Genomic DNA, 12,695 nt, shown 5'->3' on the forward strand with positions numbered 1-12,695 from the left:
TGGTCTGTGCCAATTAAGACCATTAGTATTATCACAAGCCAGTAACCTCAGGGGAAAAAAATGGTTATGCTTAAAAACATAAAAGCAGTGTTATTAACAAAAAGTGACTTATCAAGTGTAAATAGAATGACTTGAACAAAATGTGCGTCATTGTACATGCAGGCCCTCATTTACCATCTGGTTTCTGTTTTATGACCCTTTCTGTGGATTTATTTTGTACTAGTGGACAAACAATTGGACAATGCTTAGAAACACAAGCTGGAATGAAGGGAAAGCTTATGGCAATCTTTCATATGCTCTGTGTCATGTGGGGAAAAAGCAGTTTATAGAAAAGATGAGTTGAACTGTAAGCATTGCATCCTGACAATTCTTCCGTACGGTCATATAATTATGATTTCTTTTACTTTCTTCAGATTTTCATTGAAGTCCAGCTAAGAATGCAACCAACAATATAAAGTGAAAAAGCTGGGCATCTGAAGAAGCATCCTTCTACTTGGTGAAAATGTGTCTTATTTTTTGACAACGATTAAAAGACAATGGGGTCAAACACTCTTGGAAAGGCTGCAACATTAGATGAGCTTTTGAACACTTGTATTGAAATGTTTGGTATGCTCTTTCAATATTTTATTTTGTTGTTATTGAAATTAATCTTTTAATATAAGTCCTGCTGTTCTCTGGTTTAGCCAGTCTTTCTCTTGTCTAAGGACATTCCTGTTCTCTAAAATTTTCCATGTTTCAGTTTGGCCCAGAATCATGCAAGCCAGAATTTTAATCATATGCTTACTGTATTAAATTTTCTTAATACAGATAATGCACAATTGTGGGCATGGTAGTTTTTAAAATGCTGGCCTTTACCAAGAGAAATGTTTAGATGAATTATTCAAGGAGTTATTTCTGGCGTTGATCTTTGTCTTGAGTGGTTACACAGCTGTGGTTTTGACCAGTCATTTTTTTAAAGGTTTTCCAAATCATCATGCAATAATTGGCAAGTATATGACCTAATGCTCATGTAATCTTTTTACTCTTATTAAAATGAGATGTACCAGGTCTGAGGGAAAGAAGTGATAAAAAAGACCTTGATCCATAACACCATTAATCATGACATATATCACATTGCAGTCAAATGAGTTCATGGGCAGGCTTAAATGTTTTCAAATGGGGCTTTGATTCACAAGGCTACATTTAGATTCTCTTGAGATGCAGGACAGCTTTTGATTGGAATGAAGTACTAATTTTTTTTTTGCCATGTGGGGAGAAACAAGTGTCTAAAGGTGAGAGAGACTGAACAATTGATGGATGGACAAACCTTGCTACCAGCTGCAGTGAATCCCACACATCTGTTTCTGTAGACCACCATCAAACATTTTGTTCTACAACTTCATTAAAGTATTAGCAGAGCCCTCACACTTGTTGTCTGTTGGAAATAGTGTCTCCTCTTGTATACACACTCTCTTACCAAGCACAGTCCGTGTGTGGCTCCTGTTTTGTACATCATATCATCTACTGTCTTCTAAAAAAGTGACAGACAGAATAATCTAACATTGCAGATGTTGGGGAAGACTGATTGTCAGCCAGCCTGCCAGGGAATGACTCTTTGTGTAGTTTCAGTGGCTACACTGCAAAGACACAAGGGTCTCTGTTAGGCAGCTGGAGATGCAACCTTGGCCACAGATGGGAGATGTTCCTTTAACATTGAATTCCTTGAAGCAGATCATTTATTATTAACTTAACTGCTAACTTAAAGCTATAAAGCTGCAACAAAATAAATACTGGAAGTAGTTGTACATAAATCATCTTCCCACCCTCTTGATGCGCAAAGTTTAGCACAGTGGTGCCCATGCCCTGGTTTTTTAGCTATGGCCTGTTATCTGCACTGGTTTGGGTTTTTTCCTCAGTTTTAATAACTGTCACTGCATTCTACCAATAGTTACTCTTCAAGGGGCATTTTTGTGCTCCGGTGCTCTTTCCTACCTCGTTGGTAGATAACGAACCAACATTTCCACTTTTGATCTTTTCTATCTGACTCTGCTTGAAGAATAAAAGCTCCCCTCTGTTATGATGGGGTTAACTCAGTGTTTCTCCTTTGCAGATCACAAAGGAAACCAGTGCTCCAGCCATTTGCCAAGAACCTTCCTTTTAATGCACCGGTGGTATCTGCCTTCAACAGAGCTGGCTGGCAAGCTTCTGTCCACATATCCTTTCACAAAGTGCTGCAAATTGGCATTACAGTGTCAAAACCAGGTTGTTTTCCTGACTGCTTGTAAAAATGTGCCAATTAATAGTGACAAACAAGGTTTAGAGGTAAATTTTTCTTCGGTCTAAAAAGTGGAAGTTTGTGAGCTTCTTTATTCTCACATTAAGTCTTTGTGGGCTTTTTCGATATGACAAGAATACTGACTTTACATCAACCTTGAATAAGTGCAAATATGAGGCAAAGATAATTTTTCAAGTGTATCACAGCAGGTTGGCCTTTGAGTACTATAAATTTTCAGTGATATCTAAACACCTATATGTCATTTTTATCTCTTAATTCAGTAATCGTAAGTATTATCACATTTGGCTAGCCAGAGCTGGCAAGAGACCTTTCAGCAGAATATTCAGAATTGGAGAATAGTGGCATTTTTGATAGGGGAAAAAAGTGCAAACCAGGAAATAGTCTCTGTCCCCTATGATGTTGTGAAAGTGAATGAAATATCGGAAGCATAATGTGGTTGTCTCTAGAAGAAAAGTTTGATACTTTTTTAAATTCAGCTGGTCTAGTATCCATCTCCAGTGAATAAAAACATCATTGCTGAATCAAGGCACACAAAGCTTTCTTTAGCTGACCTACTTATAGAGATGCCGATGGGGAGAACTGCAATGAATTCAGATTGAAAATCTGCTACTTCATGAGGTAAATGCACTTCTGGTCCTCTAGCATTTTGGTTTTATGGTTCTGTTAATACTATCAATGTAATTTTGTTTGTTTGGGTTTTTTTTACTTGATCTCCATTCTACAGTGAAGAGTGAATTTCTGTGTGTTGAAAACAATTAAGTTGAGCCATCCAGCTTTTAAGACACTTAGCTGCATCGAGCTAAAAGGGTGACTGAAAACTTGGGTTACAATTTATCTGGGTCATGACTGTTATGATTTATCAGCTCCTCAGAGGGAGACTACTTGAGTGCCAGACAGAGGAGAGACATTTTACTTCCAGGTGTAACTTAGTGTAGGAGAGGAAGATTGACTCCGGGCTGTAGACTTCAGTTCATGCAATCCCTACATAATTTATGGTGACAGGAGTGTGTTAGTGATGCAAAAGTTGCTACAGGTTGGGAGTGTTCCAAATCTTGCACCAACTGCTCTGACCTTGTTTCCATGGGAAAGCTTTCATGTGTTGGGCTGTTCTTACATAGGAACATTTCCCTGTAAAAGAGAAAGCATGAATTTTTAAGTAATTATGATGTAACCTGCTTCACTCAAACAAATGTTTTTTCCTCCTTCCTCTGGATGAAGTTATATCACTGAGAAGAAAGGTGAGGGGGGTTACTGAAGGCCAGACTGATAAAGCCTTTTCCACTCCCCCTTACATAGAGGAGGAGGCTTATATGGTTTACATGTAACTTTACGTGGCTTACATCTGCTTTACACAGTTATCGTGGTAGAACTGCCGCTCAAATTCACATTTGCATTTTCATTGAGAAGTCTTTTCTGAGCAGACCAAGTTGTCTCACTTGGACAGGGACCAAGTGCAAGTGTTATTTGGGTGTCCCGGCAGCCTGAGTCAGGACACCATGTGTGTGCCTTCTGTGAGTGTTGCCTGAGACATCACTGTAATTTTACATTTCAATAGAATACTGCTTTTGTTGTGCTGTTGTGAGTTAAGCAAAGAAAATTAAAAGATAAAGTGGCTTTTGCCACTTCAGTGTCACAAATAATTACAGAAGTAACAGGCTGAGGTAGTTCACTCTCTCTGTCTAAAGAACAGTGGATCTGAAAAAAGTCCTATTAAAAAGATATATGTAAAATATATGCAGCCACTGAATGTTATACCTGAGTCTCTCTTAACTGCTGTCTGTGGATTTCAGATACTGGATTTTGGAATTTCCTGCAGAATTTAACTTGGATCTTGGGCTGATTCGTTTGACTGAAGAGTTTCAAGAAGTAGCCAGCCAGCTCGGCTATGAGGATCACATCCATCTTATTGATATCTCCAGCATGTAAGAATGTTATGAGCTGCAACATCTTAGTGTCTGGAACAGCAGAATTCTAGTTCTGTACAAAGTACAAAAATATTAAGGGCTGTCTTGATCTTGAGAGAGCAAAAAAAGCACTTGCAAATCATCTTTAAATTTGAAGCTACTAAAAATTTGAAGTTACAGTTACACAATAAAGAGAAGATTCCTATCTTTAAGTTTTTCATATAAACAGGAGATAAATTATTTTTCTGGCAAAGCAAGTGCCAATTAAGTGATTAGTATTACTTTTTTTTCCTATACATTTTCATACAGAATAACAAGCAATGTAGTGACTGGAATGCTGTGTAAATCTTAGATCTTCTTGGAGAAGCTTTCTTGTCCTCTCACCAGTAATCTCTTAGTTTTTTGTAATATTTTCTATTATTTAACTGGAGAATTTTTAGCATTCACATTTGTAGTTGCATCGCATCAAAATTATTACAGCTACTATTTCCTTGACAAGCTGAAATGAAAGTTACCTTTTAAACATCACCAGACATGCTTTTGCATCTCATTTGATATTGTAGATTTTCTTTTAAAATATGGCACATGCACGGTATTCAGCTGCTTCTGTTGGTCCATTACTCCAGGGACCTGTGCACTTACAGAGGAAGAATTAATCCTTGATGTTATTCAAGTGTGTTTTTATTCTGTATCAGAATTTGTTGTGAACTGGATTTCTTGTATTTCCAAAGCATCTTTAATTATGGCTTCCTGTATCATGGGGAAGAATACGTTGTCCTTTTGTTGTGATAGAAACCTGCTATTATTTATCACTTGTTGTAGCGCATCCAAAACTCCTCTCTTCTGTTCTGCTCTTGAACATGTCGTATTCTAAGTGTTTGTTATGTGCTGGATGTCACAGACCAGAAGGCTCCTGGTCCTTCTATGGTCAATTTTACATGATACATTCCAGCTGTGGCCTATACTGACATAGACCCAAACAGAATTGACACTTATACCTATTCTGTTGCAGTCCTTCCTATGACTGGATGAGAAGAGTTACACAGAGGAAGAAGATTTCCAAGAAAGGAAAAGCCTGCCTGCTGTTTGACCATCTGGAGCCCATTGAGCTAGCTGAGCATCTCACTTTTTTGGAGCATAAATCATTTAGGAGAATTTCTGTAAGAAGCCCACAACTTTGTTGCTTGCATTAGGAGCCTGTCTTTAAAGAGTGTTCACATGGTTTCACATTTATGAATTTTTTTCTCAATATTTCAGTGTAGTAAATCTTTATACTCTCTCGTGTGATATACATAGCCATGCACTTCCTTGACCTTTTTCATGTCTGATGATTTTTGGCACTGAGGGAAATTCAGTTGCTTCTTTTCGCAGAGGATTGTACAAGGACTAGAGGCAAAAGTGGTTGAAAACTAAAGTTGAAGCTAAAACAAAGCAAATGAGTAAGACAAATGCCGAAAGAAATGCTGATTTCTGCTGGCAAATATCCACATGAAAGGGTCACATGCCATTACTGTATCAGGTGGCAAATGGAAGCAGTAAGTTACTAAGATGAAAAATGAGACCTTTTTTTCAAGTGTTTAGGAGCATGAGAGAAATCAAACTCCCAAACTAAGAAAAATATCTGAGTTTTTTTGTTTGTTTCAAGAGAGGAAGGAAAAAGAGATCAATGAGGAGCTGAGACCAGTCTAAATAGAATCAGTTTTGATGTCACTTAATAATGTTCAAAGTTTAATTACTCTAGACTTCAAATCATGGGAAAACACCCTACTGTGATCTGTGCAATGCTAACCTCAAAGTAGGAGAGAAGGACAAGAAAAAAGGCATGGATTTCTAATTAGACTTAAGATGCATTTGAATTCCTTTGGGGATTCCAGGAAGAAAACTCAAACCTGCAATGAATTTTCTTTTTTTTTTTCCTTGCTGTTTCTAACTGAATTTTCCTATCACAAATGATTCTCTGCAACCAGTGAGAGTTAACCAATCTTGTACTACTTGTTCTCTCAAAGATACGTAATTGTAGAATATGATTAGTCTGAATTCTGTCTTTGGTTTTACCTGTTTAAAGAAAAATGGGGAAGAAGGAAGGGCAGTGTTAACTATAACAAAAAAAATTAAAATTATCTGAACACTGAAATACTGTTTATCTGCAGCTAGGAGACAAGAATCTGTTGTGTTAGAGTATAAGCCCTCGTATGTTTTTCTAGCAGGCTGGTTTTGATCAGCTAAGATCCAGAAACCCATCTTGTCTGGCATTGCTAGCAGCTCTATACACAAGCTAAAGTTATGCCATTAGTTACTGAAAACCTTCCTTTAAGGGACAGCTGAAGAATGTTTTTCAAACATTTAAGGAAGTTTAATTTTTGGGATCCTATAGAGTACTATGGCTTGAGGGTGTCAAATGAAACTACACAGAATAAAATGTGTTGAGTAAATTACGGGAAAGATGGAAGTAGCAATCACACTTATCATGCAGGCTTCTATATTTCCTGACACACAAACAAGCTGTAAGTTGACATTTAAAGAAAAGCCAAACCAAAACAACAGCAAAAAACTTTTAACGAAGAGCTGTTGTGCAGACCCTGAATCATGGTCACTTTCTAAACAAGAGGAGCTTTAAAAAGAAAAAAAAGCACTGACGTTTCAATTTGATTCTTCAATTGTCCACTGTTTTACTGAAAGAGCCTTTTCTCTGTTAGTTCACAGACTACCAAAGCTATGTGATCCATGGCTGCTTGGAGAACAATCCTACTTTGGAGAGATCTATTGCTTTATTTAATGGCATCTCTAAATGGGTCCAACTCATGGTTCTCAGCAAACCGACACCCCAGCAAAGAGCAGAAGTAATCACAAAGTTTATCAATGTTGCACAGGTAAGTCTCACTGATGACTTTTTTTCTTTCCATACTAAGCAGGAATATAGATGGAGATTGCAGTAAACAAATCAGGTGATGCTATTTGTGTTATTTCCTCAGTGAATAGCCTGTTCAACATCACTGGAGGTTATTTGTTCAGATGTGGTGTGCCTGCATTTTTTAACTAGCAGACATAACTATATAATAATTTTTCTTTGTTGTATTCCAGTTGGCAACTGTCATTATTGTGAGTTTCTTCTGGAGCTAAGCTAATTAAAAAATGAAATGCTGAACCATTCTGTTATGTGCCCTGGTTTAGTGATTTCTGCTTTAGCCATGATGGCTTGTCTCCCTTAACTTGCTGTGTGTGTGACATTGAAGAGCTGCTAGTTGTATTTCATTAATTTTTAATTATACATGGTTAATCTCTCCTGCAGAAGCTCCTTCACCTCCAGAACTTCAACACACTGATGGCAGTTGTGGGAGGTCTAAGCCACAGCTCTATTTCTCGCCTGAAAGAGACTCATTCTCATCTGTCTTCGGAAGTCACAAAGGTATGGTGGACTCCAGAACATAGACATATTGAGCTGAACATCACCTCTTTGAGGTCTGATGGGTTCTGCAGTGCAGGTGTCTCACCAGCACAATACTTGGATCATGGCAGGGCATCCTGAAAGGCATTCCTCTCAGTGGAGCAGGATGAGCTCACAGAGATCCTCTGGCTGATTGCCTGTGCCAGAGAGGAAATTAACGGTGTCGACACCCTGACAAGAGTTGTGCTCAGATTAAGGAAATGCTATGAATGCTTTCACAGAGACTTGCTTCTCTGGCTATTTGTAGGACTGGAACGAAATGACAGAGCTGGTCTCTTCCAATGGAAACTACTGCAACTACCGCAAGGCTTTTGCTGACTGTGTTGGCTTCAAAATTCCTATTTTAGGAGTCCATTTGAAAGACTTGATTGCTGTCCATGTCATTTTTCCTGATTGGATAGATGAGAACAAAGTTAACATAGTGAAAATGCAGCAGCTTTCCATCACCTTGAGTGAGCTGGTTTCCCTGCAAACTGCTTCTCATCATTTAGAGCCTAATTTGGATTTAATTAACCTGCTAACCGTAAGTATTGAGCATGTTTCAGTTCACTGCTGTGGTTCAAATGTTGAGTGTCAGTAGGAATACTCATATCTATGAAGTTAAGTGTATACTATCTCAATTTTGAAAAAGAAAAGGGAAAAAGTACAAAACAGAAACAAGTTCACGTGAGGTGTTAAGAAAGTCAAAGAGAGTTTTGCTACAGTGGTTTGTGATGCTGGAAGCAGCAACTGGACTGTTATAAATCACCTGTTTTAAGAATGACAGATGGAGGGCTGTATTTATGTTAGGAGAAGTAAAAACTCAGTTCTGACTACTTAGAATGGAGGCTTATGTCTCCTGTGGAACAATTGGGTGACATGTTGGCATGGACACATGAGAAATTCCAGCTTGAGGACCATTACACTCTTGCTCCCCTGTGCTTTCCATGTGACACAGTACCCTTCCTATCCAGTAAATAAAAATGTGATGGATTTATACTAAGACTGATCAGGTACAGAGCTTTACACTAAGGAAGCTGACAAATATGACCCTGAGCTTGGAGCTACCAAGCTGGTGTGGATATACCTACGGCTTCATTGTAATGAGGACTGGGGACGTTTGGGGGAATAGGAACACCTTCAGTTGTGCCTTGTGTAGAACAACTTGGGAACAAGTCTTAATCCTGGTTAGTGGGACAGGAAAGAGAAGGCACCAGATGTTGACCACTGCAACAATCCTTTAACTTATATTTTGAACTATGAAGGTAGATATTTATTATCTTGTTTTGTTTTTGTAGGGACTGAGAGTTGCTTTCTCGTGACGCTCTTTCCCTTCCTGGTCATTTCTTACAAGCTTGGCTTTGAATAGGGGGAAGTGGAACCTCAGGCTTTAGGGAACTGAGCAATAAAAAAGTGAGTCCAAAAGGGTAGAACTTAGACAATGTGAAGTGAGAGATGGAAGCTGAACTGCTGCTACCCCTTTCATTAGCTGCTCTCTCTTCTTGGTGACAACCTGTTTTCCAAAAGGAGGAGAATGCTAAAGATTTTTTGAAGACCTTTCAGGTCTTCATATATTCATCATTGTATCAGCCTGATCTCACACAGTGTATCTGGTTTTCCTTTTTTAGAAAATATTTTCCTTGTTTTCTTTGTTTTCAGCAAAATGACAGCAAAATGACAAAAAAATTTGTATTTTTGTATTTATTTCAGTGTGTTTCATTTACAAGGAGAAGTAATTGAGTACATGATGGGTACTTTCTCACTTATGATACTCTGATGCATTCATTCATAATAAAACTCTGCTGATTTTGATACAGTTGAACCAATCTGATTGTAAAAAATGAAGTTGTATTCTGCAATGTTGATTCCAGACCTGATCAAGGGTTACAAATAACTTCTGCTTTTTTTTACCTGTTAGCATGATTCTATGGTAGTACCTTTATGTGATGATGGAGACAGCCCATCTAGGCTGTTTATCTAAGTAGACAGGTGTAGGTATCCTAAAACCTTTCCAGGGCAATTGTGTCTTCACATTAGTCACTGGAAGTGTAGGTGTGGATCAAGTACATTTGATAGTGTGGGAGTATCAATTTAAAATGGTGACTTCTGAAAAGGGAAAAACCAACAAATTTCTACAAAATGTTCCTGGACCAGAATTTTGGTACATACCATAATATGAATATTCTCATTTTTCTTCCCATGCGTAGATTGTGTCCTCATCTGTGTATATGAATACAATACTTGTTTGTTTGTTTGTTTTACACTAGTCTCTTAAATAGTAATGATGGACTTGCATTGTAGATTAATTGTTTCTTTCCATCTTTTTGTTAATAAGAAAGTTTTAAATTATTGGTTGGGTTCAGAGAAATAGGAGAAGAAAAGGATTGAAACCCAAAACTGACAAGAGCTGATGACTAAAAATAGTTGACCTTGCTATGTGCAAATGGTCTTTTAGCAGATTTAGCCTCCCTTGCTGCCTATGTCATCTTCAGTTTTCAGAGCGTGAAAAATTAACCATTCCTTTTATTGCTAGGTCTTATCTCTCTGATGTCAACTGTAAAAATTTTCCCCATCTTTGCCTTATTTAGAGAAACTCCCTTTCAAATCTAGTAAATGTACCTAAATGTGTAGAATGCTTTTCAATTGTGTGTGAATTGGCTGACCCAACTGTTTCTTCACTTCTGCTGTTTTCCCATTGAGCACCTTCTATCTGGGCATGCTTTTAGTAGGTGTCTTGTCCTGATAAGCAATGTGTAAATCTCTTGCCTGGCCTCTCTCCCTTTCAGTGTTGCCTTTTACCCCACACTTAGCAAGTGCTAACAGCCTGGCCTGTGCTTGTTTGACAAGTAAATCACTGGGTACTGGTTTGCTAGTCCAACAACTTGCACAACAAGATAATATTAGCATTTCGTGGGCATGTGGGAATATGGCCTGGTTTTTCTCAGTGGTAGAGTCCTATTTGCTCTAAGGGAGCTGATACCTTTCAAGTGGCTTAGAAATGGTGATGTCTGGGGAGACTTTGATCGGAGCTATAAAGTGAGAGCTTGGGTTAAAATCTTGGGTGAGAGGTGGGTAGTAGACTTCAGGCCACCTGCTCGAGGGGCTTACAGGCATTTTTAAGATGCTATTGTGAGTATAGAACAAAAGACCCTTGATTTCAGTGGTAGCTGCTGAATGGTCAACAGTTTGGCAAGTTCTTCTCTTGCCTTAAATGTCTGCACGCAAACTTGGAATTCTGCCTTCCCCCCCATCCCCACACCCCTCCACCCCACCTCATCTTGTTGTAAGCATAAAAAATCAGCTTCTAGCTCACAGAATTTTAGCTTTGAACAAGCAGCTGAAAGAAGCCAGCATTTTGCATGGAAGTTAGCCTGCCACAAATAAGGGAAAGGTCTGCTGTATGGACAGCAAGGACACATGCCAGGTTTACTGGCATAGGAGACTGCAAAAGCTGAGCGGGATGCAAGTCCTGCCTCGTGTTGTGTAAATGAGTCTGAGTTACATGGGCAAGCGAAGTAAATGTATTACAGTTCAGCTGCCAGTGAGCCAGAGTACATTACATGAAGATGGACTCACTTCTTAGTGCATGATTGCTCTTAGTTTGTGATTATTCCTCTTTTCCTGACTTACTGGCCACACTTGCTCCACCCTCACTGACTTTGTACCCAGTGCTGTACCGCTCCCTGGAATCCAAAACTTGGAGCTAAGTAGTGAAAGAGGACCTAAACACAAGCTTGGCAGTGCAGCAGAGAGGAAAAACAGCTCTAAAGACAGTTTTGCCATTAGAAAACTTACATTTGCTAAGGATGCTTAAGGGATTTCCTTACCTGCTGTGCAGTATTTCCACACTGGTTTGTTTTTTTTACACAATGTGAATAAAAACCTGTAGGTAAATATTTCATCACTTTCTGTGGATTGGAAGTGGATCTCAGTTTCTCAACTAGACCACAGTGTATTTATATGAACCGTGTTAGAACTTATTTGGTGCCACCATTTTACCCTCGTTATTTTTATGTCTCAACATCTATTTATCTAACCTGTTCTGAGACTATATGCAAATGACTGGAAAGTCCCAGTCTAGAGAAGAGAATGAGAATTACCTAAACAATCAAACTGAAAGTCACCCCCCAACTTGTGTTCAGTAAGTTCCACTTAGAGAAAAAAAGTAAGTCATGCGTTTCTGATCACTCCCCTACCCTTCTCAATCCCCCTCCAAATTGCTCAGAAAAAAAATAGGACAGCAATGATAGTAAAATTAGAATAGAAAATGCCACTCACTATAAAGGTTATTCTAGGAAAACTCTTATTGCACTTTATTTGTCAGAGCAAAACTGTAAATAAAATATAAAATGAATGTTTATATAACTGCATGGTCATCACGCTTGTAATTTTTGTGCTAATGCATGAAACTTCTGAACTAGACAACACCTTCTTCTTTGTGTGCTTACACACTGTGCCTAATGAAGTTATAACCACTGCTTAAGACAAGGTCATATAATTCAGGGAGGGAAAGATACAATCTTGCTCAATAAATACTAGTACATTTCCACTCCCAAATCCACACCCTGTTCATCTGGCCTGCTGAGAAAACTGTGCTCTTTCATAGGAACCAGACAACACCTTTTGAACTACCAATTCTTCTCTCACTCCCTGTCTGACCTGATAATATCATGTGCTCCAACTGAGTGCTTTTTATTTTATGCCACCAAGGAACCTCAGAGTACAGTCACTGAATATCTCACCATATGAATAATATTTATTACAGCACCTACTGGTTCCATGTTGTCTTTAGGACAGGCCCTTACCTAACACTCTGACAGCAGCATGCTGGCTGGTAAAGGAACCTGCAGGATGCACATCCTTTCACTGTGCCCTTAACCAAATTACGAAGTGCAAAAATCAGCAGTGTTTCAGCTAGACAAAATGAATAATGTCATCTCCAGACTTCTCTAAAGCCATGTGTTTGCTTTGGGAGCCTGTTTTGGGAAAGGGCACAACTTCTGTCTTATTCATTGCACAAAATTCTGCCTAAGAGAGGGTGGTTCCCAGAGGTGGTTCTGCAGTAGGTGTCACTGATCCTGCTTGTTACTTA

At 38.7% G+C, this 12,695-nt stretch overlaps 1 protein-coding gene across 12 annotated transcripts in view; it reads left to right on the forward strand.

The window, feature by feature from the left end:
- The window catches only part of RASGRP3 (RAS guanyl releasing protein 3), a 56,237-nt gene that overhangs the window by 26,991 nt on the left and 16,551 nt on the right, over positions 1-12,695 (forward strand). For 10 of the 12 annotated variants that reach the window (XM_042025010.1, XM_042025012.1, XM_042025015.1 and 7 more), the window contains 8 exons: positions 414-606; positions 2,090-2,192; positions 2,831-2,893; positions 4,066-4,197; positions 5,192-5,339; positions 6,876-7,049; positions 7,469-7,585; positions 7,872-8,147. In XM_042025010.1, the coding sequence (XP_041880944.1) occupies positions 537-606; positions 2,090-2,192; positions 2,831-2,893; positions 4,066-4,197; positions 5,192-5,339; positions 6,876-7,049; positions 7,469-7,585; positions 7,872-8,147 (1,083 nt within the window). In that variant the 5' untranslated portion in view covers positions 414-536. The remainder of the gene's footprint in view (positions 1-413; positions 607-2,089; positions 2,193-2,830; positions 2,894-4,065; positions 4,198-5,191; positions 5,340-6,875; positions 7,050-7,468; positions 7,586-7,871; positions 8,148-12,695) is intronic. The other 2 variants (XM_042025018.1, XM_042025019.1) reach the window with 2 other exon arrangements.

This window comes from Corvus kubaryi, unplaced genomic scaffold (genome assembly GCF_017639235.1).
Source record: "Corvus kubaryi isolate FWS band 111438036 unplaced genomic scaffold, C.kubaryi_AGA036_p1.0 37266, whole genome shotgun sequence".
In the NCBI taxonomy this organism is placed as follows: domain Eukaryota; kingdom Metazoa; phylum Chordata; class Aves; order Passeriformes; family Corvidae; genus Corvus; species Corvus kubaryi.